This window comes from Myotis davidii, unplaced genomic scaffold (assembly GCF_000327345.1).
Source record: "Myotis davidii unplaced genomic scaffold, ASM32734v1 scaffold68, whole genome shotgun sequence".
Lineage (NCBI taxonomy): Eukaryota > Metazoa > Chordata > Mammalia > Chiroptera > Vespertilionidae > Myotis > Myotis davidii.
Genome location: NW_006300376.1, coordinates 1,494,093 through 1,509,509, shown reverse-complemented (window position 1 = coordinate 1,509,509; position 15,417 = coordinate 1,494,093). Strand labels below are relative to the sequence as shown.

At 35.1% G+C, this 15,417-nt stretch overlaps 1 protein-coding gene across 1 annotated transcript in view; it reads right to left on the bottom strand.

Annotated features, from left to right (window-relative positions):
* Positions 1 to 15,417, bottom strand: part of OSTM1 (osteopetrosis associated transmembrane protein 1) — a 47,088-nt gene that overhangs the window by 14,379 nt on the left and 17,292 nt on the right. Inside the window, exons 4-6 of the mRNA XM_015572720.1 lie at positions 9,999 to 10,096; positions 7,586 to 7,753; positions 5,258 to 5,423 (exon numbers count right to left, since the gene is read on the bottom strand). Of these exons, the coding sequence (XP_015428206.1) occupies positions 5,258 to 5,423; positions 7,586 to 7,753; positions 9,999 to 10,096 (432 nt within the window). The remainder of the gene's footprint in view (positions 1 to 5,257; positions 5,424 to 7,585; positions 7,754 to 9,998; positions 10,097 to 15,417) is intronic.

Here is a 15,417-nt window from a genome sequence, read left to right as displayed (position 1 = left end):
CAGCCTAAGTGCCCATCAGCAGATGAATGGATTAAAAAATTATGATACATCTACACAATGGAATACTATGCTGCTATAAAAAAGAAGGAACTCTTATCATTTGTAACAGCATGATGGGCTTGGAGAGCATTATGCTAAGCGAAATAAGCCAGTCAAAGAAAGATAAATACCACATGATATCACTCATTTGTGGAATATAATGAACATAAACTGATTAATAAAAATAGATCCAGACACAGAGAACCATCGAACTAGCTGTCAAACCTCAGAGGGAAGGCAGGTGGGGGTGGGGGTAAGATATCAAGCAAAGGACTTGTATGCATGCATATAAGCACTACCAATGGACACAGACACTAGAGGGGTGAGGGCATGTGCTGGGGGTGGGAGTGGCTGGGGAGAGGTTAATGGGGGTAAAATAATATTGTAATAGCTATGTACAGGCCGGGGCGGGGGGAGTACTTGAAATATCAGGGGACCACTCTGTAAAGTGTATGATCATCTAACCACTATGTTGTACACCTGAAACTAATACAGACTAATATGGAATGTGAAAAAATAAAAAATAAATATAAAGAAAGAAAGAAAGAAAGTGCTACACAGGTTACTACTATATTTTTGCATTCACAATTCATTGCTGGTGATGCCTATTATTTACCTGTAGTTGGGTCAGAAATGCAACCCAACTTCAATGCTGTTCCAGGAAAACATTTCATTTTATAAGGAGTACTAGAGGCCCGCTGCACGAAGAGATTTGTGCAATAGGCCTTCCCACCCCTGTCTGCCGGCACCAGATTTCCCGGCACCCGGGACCCAGGCCTTCGCTCTGGCCGCAGCGGAGAAGCCAAGCCTCTTCAGTCTTCAGTCATCTTCTTCAGTCTGCAGTCTTCACTTGGGCCAGGGCCTTCAGTATTCGCTCTGCACCTGCATATGCAAATTAACCTCCATCTTTGTTGGGTTATTTTGCATACTCATCCTGATCGGCTGGTGGGTGTAGCAGAGTGACACCAATTTGCATGTTTCTCTTTTATTAGTGTAGGTATTGCAGTAAAAAGTAGAGTTCATCCATAAAACATTACAAAATACTGGTTCCGCCTGGCCAGTGTGGCTCAATGGTTGAGCATCTTTTCATGTACCAAGAGGTCCCAGTTCTCCCAGTCAAGGCACATGCCTGGGTTTCAGCCTCAATCCCCAGCAAGGGGGGTGCAGGAGGCAGCCAATTCATTTTGATGTTTCTCTCATTAATGTTTCTCTCTCTCTGTCTCTCCCTCTCCCTTCCTCTCTCTCTAAAATCAATAAAAAGGTATTTTTTAAAACAATCAAAATACTGGTCCCATTGGAAGTAATATTTACCAACTATGCCCTGGTGTTATTTATTGATTTAGAGTTACACTTTAAGGTAGCGGACGCTATTCTTACTTCTCAAATCCAACAACAACACAAAATCCAAAAGTACATTTTTATTTGCAGCAAAATTATAAGATAGATGGTACTTTAAAGTAGATATTTAAACTCAATACCTGAAAAACTGAAATGTGATGTTTAATTACAGCTCAAATTTTAAAAAGGAATTTAAAAAAATCAAATATGGCACTGCAATTTCCTTAAGCTACTTTGTTTATTTCAAAGTGTCAAAAAAACTAAAGATGTTCTTGTACACACAAATGCTATGTGTCTAAGAATTCAGAACTATGCAAAGAATTTTTCAATATGACTAAAAAATGAAATATTTACACACTTTAGTATAGTACTTAACACATCTCTTTCTGATGCAACTTCTAAAGAGCAATGACTCAACCAGGAAAATAGTAAAGGCTGCCTTTTCTTTTTTAAAGTGCTTATTAGCAAACATTTCCAAAAGCGATGGTTTTTAGAAATACATAATATTCAAAAGTGCTCCAAGTCACTACTTATAGAATCGAATATGCCATTCTGTACCTTTGCACATGTAAACTGGTTTATCTGCATTAATGAAAGATTACTTTCAATGGCCCTCAACTATATGCTTCAAATCATAATAGTGCTATTAGTATCAGCAGCGGGAACAGTAACAACAGAACAAACCCAGCACATTTTTAATGGATCACAGCAGACTAGACAGTTACAGCTTGTGGATATGTTACATATCCAAGAATGAGCCTTTTCTTTCCCTCTGCCTAGACAGTAAACATTTAAAAACAAAAACACCTTCTTGTCTCTCTTATAGAGTATTTTACAGTACACAAAGATATTCAAATTCTTGTAACATTTAACCAAACTCATTTTAATACAAAGCCTTTTTCCACCAAGAAAGTAGGAATTAACAAATGAAATACCTAACACTAAAAACCTGAGGGGAAAAATTGTAAACAACTCAGAAATGAAGCTTTTTAAAAAAGACAGAAGCATTCCAAATAGAATGTTTTCTGAGAGTGAAGTATTTGACTTCATATCAATCATATCACTTTTATCTGATTTAAATAATTTAGAAAAAAATAAGCATCATCTTAACTGCTTTCTGTATCAGCTCATTCTGACTCATGCCCCTAGTATAAACCATTTAGCGGTCCTATTGTGAGCATCCCCACAGGTCCCTGTCTATTGTCTGAATCTTACACTTCTTTTTACTCCTCCTGTATCTCCCTTCCAAAAATCCCCAAATATCCTAAGAAAATCTCCATTAAAAAGTCACAATTTAAATACAGTGTGATAATGCTACATTTGACTTAAAGTAGTAATAAATTATAAATTGCCAAACAACTTAATGTAATTCACAATGCAAAATCCCTGGTATAAAAAGAATCCATCTTGCCCTGAATATAATAAAGCAGTCCAATGATTTCAAATTACTTATGAAATAAAGGCAAAAATAAGGTGTAAAATAGTATTTATAAAAGTTAAGTAAGAAATCAGTTACCATAAATCTTTTTACAAAGATAAATGTAATGGGTCTTTCCACTTTTAAAAATTGTTAGGGAGGTCTATAATTAGTGGTTTCAAAAATGACTTTAAGAAAACTAGAGACTGAATTACTTATTATTTATAACATGACATATTTAATATATAAGTAACAATAATACTGCCATGGTAATGTAAATTAATCTTTGGATCTGCTACTTTTTGGCAAGTATATTTCTTTTTCAAAGTCTTTGCTATAACTGATTAATTTTTAAATGTCGGTTTTCAAAAACTTATTAACTTATTGTTAATAAGATATCAGATGTCACAAATAGTAATATGCCTACAAAATAAAACAAAGATTGTCCTTGCATATTTTGTTATAATAAATAGACTTTAAAATAGACAACATTGCTATGCCTGTAAATTAAAAATACCCAAAACCTTTAAAAGGGGGTGGAAAAGGAAAGAAAAACCAAAAATTCTTATTTTTAAAATAAATCAGAAGTCCTTAAATTTCTTAAGAACTTTATCTTCTTTTGGACCAAGCTGTATCTTTCACCATTCATCCATGGGAGATGATGTTAATTCTCCATTTGTAGGTTTCAGTTTGAATTTTCTTGAAAGTTTGCAAAGCTGGTACTGGACTTGAGACGTTTGGCTATATAAATCAAAAGTATTAACTTAAACTTAATTCTCTAAATATGATTATTCATTATTTTAATGTAAACTATAGTATTTTTTAAAAAATATAGTACTCATCTATTAATGCTATATTTGAATCAGAATAGGTTCAATCTTCTAAGAATTAAAACCTAAGTCTATTTTTTTCTATCAAACTCAAAAAACATAACTTTGTTAGAAGCAGTACCAAGTAAAAAAGACGTAAGTTATATCATATTGAACATCACAATCTTAAATATGTAATATAGGTGAAAGTACTCACAAATGGAAGTGCTATAACGTATAATAAAATTACATATTCAAAAGTCTAAGTTAGAAATCCAAATATAAATTTCTCTTAAAAGAATCCAGTTCAGCCGTGGCCGGTTTGGCTCAGTAGTTGAGAGAGTCAGCCCAAAGGGGCGAGGGTTAAATTTTCAGTCAAGGGCATGTACCTCGGTTGCAGGTTCGATCCCCAGCCCTAGTGGGGGCACCTGCGGGAGGCAACCAATTGATGTCTCTCACCTCCATGCTTTCTCTCTCTCTCTTTCTCTCTTTCTCTCTCTCTCTCTCTCTCTCTCTCTCTCTCTCTCTCTCTCTCTCTCTCTCTCTCTCTCTCTCTCCTCCTTTCCTCCCACCCTTCCTCCTTCCCTCCCTCCATTCCACTCTCTCAAAAAATTAATAGGAAAAAATGTCCTCGGGTGAGGATTAAAAAAAATACTTCAGTTCATAGGCACAGACAATAGTATGGCGATTACCAGAGGGAAAGGGGGAACAGGGGGTGGTAGAATAGTGTATGGGGGTGTGTCGGGGGGGGGGGGAAGGCCTAACTTTTTCCTCCAAAAAACATTTTCTTTTTATAAACTAAAATTACTAAAAGAGAAGCTCTTACTTTCATTCTGAAAATAAACAAGCATCTCAAGAGACTTAGAGGCATTTTCCTTCAGCTAAATGGGATCTTCTAGTTAGTGCTTTTTCTGCTCTGCCCTATCTGATGGGAACAAAGGAAAGGTATTAATTTGTATCGAGCACATGCTATATGTCAAGTAATGTTCTTGCAACTGCAATTTCAATTTGTTCAGAAATAAACTGTGTGTAAGCTATCGTTTATCCTTGCCAGCTGCACTTCAGGTCCGTCTGCAATGGCTCCAGTGGGCCTAAGAGCTGTCTCTATCTCCCCACTGTGGCCATTTCAGATCTTCAACATCTTTGTTGCTTATTTCTCCGTTGTTGCCAACCTATTCCAGGGAATCTAGCTTTTTCAGTTAAAGCATCTGAAAGATACTGTATGTTGACTTTTGATGATCTGCACTTATAAATTTCTTATACATCTCATTAGTAACCATAATTGTGAAATTAGAAGTAAAGAATTGTCTAAGGCTAATAAACTTTGAGTTCTCAGAGTATACATCATCTTTAAAGCAGGCCTAAATTTTTATTTTTTTTTAAATATATTTTTATTGATTTCAGAGAGGAAAGGACAGGGAGAGAGAGAAACATCAACGATTAGAGAGAATAATTTATTGGCTGCCTCCTGCATGCCCCCTACTGGGGATCAAACACACAACCTGGGCGTGTGTCCTGATTGGGAATCAAGCCGGGACCACTTGGTTCATAGGTCAAATGCTCAACCACTGAGCCATGCTGGCCAGGCCAGACCTAAATTTTTAAAATACAGTTTTTTAACTAAGTAAATGAACAATTATAAAAAGACACTTACGTAGAATGAGTTTTCGTTTCTTTTGTTCTGAGTGAAGAAAGCTACTAAGGTAGAAGACCACAGGTAGGAAAAGGATGAACACAGAAACAGCGATTACAGGCACAGTATCACTGCAAGGGACCGAACAATTGAAAGTTCGACTCCAAAGTTTTCGAGTAATGTTCATCTGGAAAAATAACAAATAATATTGCTCTATTTTATATTTAGTTTGTCTTCAATTCCATACAATTATTTTGTTAATAACTAAACAAACACTTAGAATTTAGACTAAATATACATGGTAAAATAAATCTATGGATCATTGAGTACAATATCTTTTGCCAGGAAATAAGGTGGCTCACAATTAGTCATTGTATAAATTTATATCCACACAAAAATTTCATATTCTAAATACCTAATGTTAACCTTTATGTCCAAAATAATGTCCTAATGTCCAAATAATGTTGACCTTTCACAGAGTTGACACAGAGAACTTGTGTCAGTAAGAATATAGTAAGACCATGCTTCATCCATTAAAAAAGATTTAAAAGGGTAACTATATGATGTGATGGATGTATAAATTAACTCGACTGTGGGAATCCTTTCATAGTGTATACATGTCAAATCATCACGTTATACACTTTAATTATATTATAATTTTGTCAATTATACCTCAATAAAATGTGGAGAATGGAGTGGGGAGAGACTCACAAAATTTTTTTTCCTGTTATATATGTAATCTCTAATCTAGTTGCAATATTTTTAGGTGAAAATAAAAATATCAACTTTATAGGGCTTCTCTGTTTATGAAATGCCTAATATTTTATCTGAGATATATGAAAGGTCCATACTCATGGCAAATATATTTAAGTACATAATACCCAATGAGTCATGGAAACTTTTCTTAGACAATATTAGTATCTTACTTATTAGCATACAATAGATACAAGTTAAGGGCAGCAATATCTTACTTTCACTGAGCTCTTGATTTCTGTCAGTCTGATAATACAAGGAAATTATCAAATTTAATATAGAAAACTGTTCTTCCCTGGATTTTGTTTACTTGAGGTACAGTTTACAAATAATACACTGTATGTTTACTGTAAGTTTTGCTTATTGCAAGAAGGATGTTCTAAAATAGGTGGGCATGTTGATTTCGTGTGTAATTCCATTTATGTCACAGAACCAATATTCATTTTTCTTCTTTATTTTAAAAACAATGAAATAGACTATTGTTTTAAAAACATATATTTATTACTTGTTGAGAGTCTACAAGAAACCAGGTACTGCCCTAGCCAGTTTTGCTCAGTGGATAGACCATTGGCCTATGGGACTGAAGGGTCCTGGGTTCGATTTTGGTCAAGGGCACATGCCTGGGTTGCAGGCTCGATCCCCAGTAGGGAGCGCGCAGGAGGCAGCAATCAATGAATCTCTCTCATCACTGATGTTTCTATCTCTCTTTCCTTCTCCCTTCCTCTCTGAAATCAATAAAAATATATATTTAAAAAAGGAAAGAAATCAGGTACTATTCTAGACATTGGTAATAAAGCAGTAAAAAAAAAAAAAAACCCACAAAAATCCCCAGGGTGCATCTATTTGAAATGCTTTTTGCCATCCTGAATATTATTGATCCACTATAGTTAACTCTGGGCTGCTATGATAATTCATATTCATCATTCTCAACCATTAAGTTTATCATATTCCCATAAAAAGGCATGATCGCCATCTCGTGGTGCCCCATGAAAAGGCAGGCTATACAATGGAGAAAAAGCTTTTTTGTTGACCATTCATTCCATCGATACATATTACTAAGGGCCTGTTATATGCCAGACCCTGTTCTAAATACTAAACAGAAAACAAAAAGGGGCATGAGGTCGTTTTATCCTCGTGTGGCTTATACTTTAGTGGGGGAAGAGAGACTGTAAATAAGTAAACAAAGAAAATTTTCAGATAGTAATAGATATAAAGAAATAAAGCAATGGAATAGGAAGTAATTGAGGAATGGCTTCAGAAACACATGACAGCAAAACTTCTTGAATCAGCAACACATGAATAAGAAACTGAAATGTAAACACATAACAAAGCCCACACAACTCAGAAAATGATACAAATTATCAAACTTAAAAATCAAAATGTACCAAAGTATCAACTCAGTTATGAAGACCTGATTGATTTCCATTTTAGTTTGACAGATAAGGATATTCTAAAACTTTACTACTTTATAATTAGTTATTTCTGGTTGAAGACAAACTATGAAGATTCCAATATACCTCCGAAAAGTGTAATAATACTGAAGGCATATTCAACAACACTGTGAAATATGTATCTTATTAGAAACAAAGTACTTACTGCATCTTCCACATCAATGCATAAATGTGTTCCAGGTTCAGCCTTATTCTCATGTTCATTCCTTTTTTGCATTTCACTGTACATACTACTCAGAGTTTTGTACGCATTGTGACAGTTTTTGCATACTTCTGAATAATTTCTTAACTGCAGAAGACTGTGTATGCTCTCCTAAAATGTCAAAGGCACATATAATAGATACAATAAACATTACATCTCTTTAATGTAAGCTATTTGCCCTCCTAGAAAACAGGAAATAACAGAGTATGGTAAGTGCTGAGCTATGATGTTGGGCAGGTCGCTAAGTCACTCTGAGCCTCGGTTTTATCATCCACAATGGAGGACTACACTACCTGTATGATAGGTCCCAAGGATTAGAAACCTGGCATGTAAAGCACATAGCAACATATTTTGGCACTTTCCAGTTACCTCTAAATTCTGAAAACTACTGCACTACCCTCTGTTAACTGAGGACAACAAAAATTTCCTAAATTATCTTACCATTTTACATATTTGCTCTTATGTATCCTACTTTCACCACATAAATCAAATATGAGCTTGCCTATGTTGACTTCAACAGACAGGACTTTATTAATGGGAAAGGAAAAGTAAAACTGCATCCCACATGATCCTCTTACCCCAAGGTTTGTAATCCAGGCCTTTCTACTCAACAAAAAGGGACTAACACCAAAGAATTCTTTAACCTAAAATGAAGGTAATGGATATAACATATAAGATAGTATGTTAGTGAATCTCAGTCTTTTTTACTGAGCACTAATGCTGTTTTCTAAAGAGTCAGTTCACTTTATTCTTCCCCTCGTGGTCTGGAGAAATGCTATGTTAACTGAATATCAGAATGAAAGAGAAAGGAATAATAAGAGGATTTAACATGATATAGCCCCCACGTTAGCCTCACCATCTATTTGACAGAGAAACTCAGACTCTAGTTCTGTCACAAGAAATGGCCCATTGCCTCTTTTTCACAGAACAACTGTGCATTTAGCTAAAACCGTTCAATTGAAAATTGAGCACAGACCCTTGATGGGAGAGTGTAATTTAGGCATTTATATTAAAATTTTAACTTGTATACACGCATATAAGCCAAACCAATGGACATGGACAACAAGGGGATGGGAGCATGAGTGTGTGAGGAGGAGAGGGGGGGGAGGTTGGGGGTTAATAGGGGGGATGAGGACACATTTGTAATACCTTAATAAAAAAAAATAAAAACATAAAATAAAAATAAAAAATTTTAAATGCACATATATTTTAACATAGCAATAAAAACCACAAAGATACTAAAAGAAATCATAAGAGAATTTTAAAAAATAATCTCAAAGTGGGAAAAGGCCTTCTGGTATGACACAAAATCTGCAAACCATTAAATATTTTTATAAATCTAACATAAAAATTAAAATGTATTCATAACAAAAAGAAAGGCACAATAAAAAGACAAAAAACAAACTAGGAAAAATATTTGCAACTAACATTCCAGGAGAAATGCTAATTTCTCTAAAATGCATTCATCAGAATACTAATCTCTTAAAGTAAAGAGTTTCTGGGTAAATAGGTTTAATATACAAAAATTACAACTTAGAGTTTTACAACACACATTACTCCACTATAATTGTGAAGTCCTGTAGTAAAGCATTTCCCAACCTTATTAGTACAAAGGCTATCTACTAATATCCTTCAGAACAGTTTTTACTATTGTCAGGAAAATTCATAATTCTGTATTATCATGAGGAAATCATACATATCTATAGCCTAAATATGTTCACATCTACTTGTGGGATTATTTACTTGTTAAGCGAGTTTCAAAACTATAATTTTATCAGAGTTCCAATCTCATCCTCACCACCACCAAGGAGGTTCCAATACCAACATTCAGAGATCAGAGTTGGACAAACTGAAAACCACTAGAGTAGGTTTCTTGAAGGCTACCTTTTGTATTATTAATTCAATAGTCGAAGTTACCTACTAAACAGTGCCTTTTTAAGTAGGTAAAATATATGTAAGTGAATACTGACGCAAAGAATAAGCTTCCTATAAACACACAGAATCATATGCATTGCAAAATACCATACTGCACAAAGGCAAAGTAAATTAATGTCCGACAGAACATTACGTTTACTAGTAAGTTAAACAATCACACGTCTCAGTTAATGTGTTCATGTTCAGTATCTCACTGGGTCCTCACTACAAAATACTTGAAGGTAGGCTGGGTAGATCTTGCTATCCCTGAGGTACAAAAAAGAAAACTAAAATTTCTGTGATTTGCCTAAGGGCTAGTAATGGAAAAATTCAGCAGACATCCAGGTCCGCTAACTTCTCTACATTGTGTGTATAGATTAATGCCATAAGAGTTGGAATTATTTTTTATTCATTTTAATTTCAAGTATCAGATATAAAATACCTGAAGGTTATGCTCAAAGCAGGTCAAGGTGTTATTAAATTGATTGAGGAAGTTTAACGTGCTAATTGATAATTCTTCACTTTTGTTCGTTAAACAATCTGTCAAAAAAAACGCAAAAAAGTATATTAATATATCTCAAGCAACAATTATATATTGCCATTTCTCTCCCTCAAGCTACCATCTTCTGTTTCACACTATAGTAATTCTTTATTTAAACAAGCTTGAAGTGTTCCATGTAAGGGAATTTCCCACATACATAAAGTTTACCCCTTTTAGTTTCCAAAAGTTATTTTTTATATCATAACCATTTTCATGAAAATCTTAAAATAATCACATATTCTCCTTGCTTTATAAAAACAATATACTAATCAATTTTTGTCGGCACGTCTTAATCATGAACATCAGTTATCAAATGTTGCCTTAGTAGGATTTAGTGCTGTTTAGGTATAAGACTGTTTATCCTGCATTATTTTTTCCTAAATTCATCTGCTTTTTTATCCTTTTCTGTATCGAATTTAGTAGATCTATGTCTCATCATCACTAGTGGGTCATTTGTTGCATCTAACAGGGTAACATTTTTTCATATGCCCTTTGGGAGACCAGAGAAACAAGCTGGTGGGAATTTTGCCTGAAATACTGATAAAGAGGCTTCAAGTATGGTAAAGCATGGGGGAGAAAAAACAGAACTGTTTACACGTCTTAAAAAATCTCACATAAATGATATTCCTCTGCAACTTGCTTCCCTTGCTTAGCATTAGCTCAAGTTCATTCCTTTTCACTGTTTTCTATGTTGAATGTAGCCCAATTTACCTATTCTCCCTTCTTCAATAAACCTATTCTTTATCCTCACTTTGTTTCTAACTCTCCGTGTTCTCAGTTTACCCTCTCATCTGGTAGGTTCAAGTGCCTAGCTTCACATCCTAGAACTCATGGTCAGCAGTTTCAATCTCACCCTCCTAGAATCCTGATCCTCTTTGTGTTCCACATACAAACATTTTCAACCCTGGACAGGCTCCATTTACCTTCTAGACTCCAATTCTGGTTGTAGAATATTATTTTAGAAAATTCTGAAGTTAGAGTAAACGAACTCAATTCTAATTCTAATTCACAAAACAATCCTTATAGATGCCCTACCAATTACTCTACAAAGGATGTTCCCAATGTTTTCTATTCTGTAGCAATCAACCCCACTCTTGTCCCCCTTAATTTCAACTGGTAGCCGTATTATATACCCCCGCAGGGCCACCTATTATGATAGCTCTCAACTGGGAATGGAGGGACAGAAGAGCAGGCTATTGTAATTATCCAAGAGAAAGGTGGCAATGCAAATGAAAAGAATTCAATGGATAATAGAGACTGAGTGGGCAGTGAAGGGGACCAGGCTATGCCACCTCAAAATACGCCTCTACAGCATATGGATTATTTTGAGCTAAAGGCCATTGAGAACCAGCAGATGCAGGAAAACTCCAAAAGCAGGGCACAAGTTTTCATTTTGTAAGTATTTATGAAGGAAATTTCCATTTGCAAAGATGTTTGCCTATCATGTAAAAGGAAGAAGAGGACTCAACAACTCTTACCAATGGAGAGGCACTAATTTCAATCTCTGTGACGAGCCTTACTATACAACCCTTGTTTACCATACCTTTCCTGGTCACCCTCCCCTAACTTGTCTTCTCCACCCAGAAGCCCCAAGTCCCTTTTCTTTCATTAGCCTGCGATGGCATATAAACCCAAATTCTAACCATCCCTTTGGGTTACTCATCATTGGGGGCTCCCATGTATACAAGTGCAACACATATGTTAAAAACTTCTGCTTGTTTTCTCTTGTTAACCTGTCTTTGGCCAGTCTAATTTGCAGAGTCTCACCCAGAAAATCTAAAACAGAGGAAAAAGATTTTTTTCTTCCATACAGTAGACACTAGGATATGACACACTATGAGATATGCATGTGGTATGATAAACAACAATCATTACAATGAAAGCTAACATTAACTGAGTACTTGTGCTATGCTTGTGCTTTAAACACTTTTTCCCCCATTTCATTCTTACAACAATCCCAGGAGGCAAGAACTATCATTATCTCCATTTTCTAAATAAGGAACTGGGGCTTAGAGGAATTAAGGAAGTTGCCCAAAGTCACAAAACTGTTAAGTAAAAACGAAATTTCTACTCAGTCTGATTCCTGAGCCTGCACCTTCAAACACTAAAAAATAACTAAATATTTACATATAAATTCTAACCATTAAAGTTCAATACTCAGAGTCAAAAAACACCTGCCACATTCCTCCCTCCACTGCCCAGAGATGTCTTACAAGATGCAGAGATTCGGTCACTACCAAATGATCAGTGTTGGTGCCTGAGATACAAACCTAAACTTGGTGAATGTGGCAGCAATAGCAATTAAGACTTCTTTGTGCAAATTTTAAAAAGACATCCCCTCTGGGTAAACTAATTACCAAAAAACAAACAAACAAACCCCACCAACACTCCTGCTCCCAGAGGCTGAGCTGGAACTGAGCCCCATTCACCCCTCACACAATCCCCTAGGTACATGGGTTGGTCTGCACCTTGTGTACATAAGACCCTGCTAGTGAACCTATTTCTACAGTCTTTCCTTCTCTCAACTCATGTACCTATCTATATTCCCTGCAGCCTTTTCTTCTCAAGAATGTGAGTTCCTTTCTAACTGTTCACATTATCATTTAAAAACCTGAGGGATCACTTCATAAATTAGCAAATAACCAGAGAAACAAAGTGGCACACTGGGGATCACACAGCAAATCAGTAAGGCACTGAAATATAAAATCTACCTTCTAGACCAGCCGTGGGCAAACTTTTTGACTCGAGGGCCACAATGGGTTCTTAAACTGGACCGGAGGGCCGGAACAAAAGCATGGATGGAATGTTTGTGTGAACTAATATAAATTCAAAGTAAACATCATTACATAAAAGGGTACGGTCTTTTTTTTCAATAGTTTTATTCATTTCAAATCCGGCCCACGGGCCGTAGTTTGCCCACAGCTGTTCTAGACCCTCAATTAAGTATCTTCTTAATTATGCCACATTTTCTTTACTATTTAAAAATTGTACTCCGTCAGCTTTCAAAAAGTTCAAATACTGAATTCTTTAAAATAGATATAACATAAGCCTCCCCCCTTAATCCTGGTTTAACATGATCACAAAGTTGCCTTGAATCATTTTAAGCATGAGGCAGAGTACATAGAAATAAAAAGAAACACAATAACAAATATGCAAAATATTAGTATATTGGGCAAACAATATTGAACAGGTTTTCCTACACAGGGAATACAACTGCATCCATGGCTATCTGTGTTATAATAAGCCATGTCATGGCAACTGACATACATAATATAGGGATAGATGAGTGTGTGTCCATCCCTGTGTTGCCTACAAAAGTAGTACATAAATAATTGAGAGTAATGCTTTCATTTCTTCCATACAAAGTATGTGAAATTTCTTTATAAAAAATTTGTAGAATTATAAAAGGCAAACAAAAGAAAAAAGTGATTTATAAAAGAAGCTTCTCTGAACAAATTAATCTCTTCTATTTCACTGACAGCCATTCCTTTTCCCTTAAAATAACTGGAACATTAAATTAAAAGTTAGTTATATAGACTGGACATCTTGTTATATACTATATTAATGCAGTACCATCAAATTTTTCAGTGATCATTAAACAGTGGCATTATACAGCATAAAGAAATTCATTTATATAATGAAGCTAAAAATGTCTTCATTATTAAAGAGCCCTGACTTTCTGATTTAAAATAAAGGAACTCCAGTAAAATTCCTTTTATCCTTTCATAGGAACTGGGAACATGAAGTTATAAACAGTAAGAGGCTATATATTTTAAAAATTATTAAGTTAAGGAATATTGATGATAATAAAGCTTCCTATAAGCACTAAATGAAGTGGTCATGAATTTTCCTTATCTCAGATAATCAATGCAGCCTCATCAAGGTCACATTAGCACAGCTTCTTTCTCAGTGAGGGCTGAAGCATCAGCTCAAAAGGTATTCTTAAGGGTGTTAACAATTCAAGTTAAGACCTTCATGAAAACCTACTGAATTATCATAACAGGAATTATACATCTTTCGTAAAGTATTTGGCATCTAATAGGAATTTGTATAAAGATATCTGCTGTTTTTCAAAACTAGTTTTATAGTTGTACTCCAGACAATCACCAATTTCTGAAAAATAGGGCAAGCTTCAGGAAATATAGTATAAACTAAGGGAACTTTGTACCTGGACAACATAAGTTTAATAAGTATGAAAACTAAGACATTTTAAATTATAAGATACAAATGAGTGGGCCTAGTGCTTAGTATATTACCATACAGATAAAATATGGGGAAAAGAGGTTCTGGTTAATTGACCTTCAGGTTAACCATTAAATTTTATTATTGATTTGTAAAGAATCAGGATATAAGTGAAGGGTATCAGAACATATACCTTTCTAAAATATACCTCTTTGCCATAAGAATTATTTTGAGCTGAAGGCACTTGAAACAGCAGATGCCGAGAGCAGCTTTTTGTGATTCCCCTTATCTGCCTAAAGACAGATCCTCCAAAAGAAACTCAATTGTCATAAATCCCTTCCCTGGGAGTTTGTTCAACTAGGGAAGATTGACACTTATCACCGGAATAGAAATCAATGGAAGAGAATCAAGAGTCCAGAAATAAACCCTGACATACAGAGTCAACTGTGAGCTGAATACATAAAAACAGAGTCAACTGTGATTGCCAGGGGTTGAGGATGGGAAAAATGGGGAGATGTTGGTCAAAGGAGACAAGCTTCCAATTACGAGAAAGTTCTGGGAATCTGATGTAGTAATTATAGTTAACAATACTGGATTAAGTACTTGAAAGTTGCTAAGAGTCTAAATCTTAAATGTTCTCACCACAAAAAAGCAACGGTAATTATGTCATGTAATGGAGGTGTTACCTAACATAACACTACAGTGGTAATCATTTGCAACATATAAGTGTATCAAATCAACACATTATAGACCTTAAACTTACACAATGTTACATGTCAATTATATCTCAATAAAGTTGAAAAAGAAAAAAAACGAAGAACGAAAACACTTAACCATAAAACAATTCATGGTCTCATCAAATCTGGTCGTTCTGCTAGTTATTCAACTGTCACATGCATAAGACAACCAAGAAGCATCTCAATAAGAAATTTATCCTTATGTCCACAATGCACTTATGTTAACAGCTTCAAAGTTCTGCACAGGAGAATTAGTTGATATATTTTATTTCTTAGCAATCATTCTCCACAAGAACTAGTTTCCATGTTATTTGTAATGCGAATTGAAAGAGCTGAGCTCTTTCTGGTATACACTGAGTAGTCAGATTATTATGACCACCTGACATTTGTAGGCAAATCAG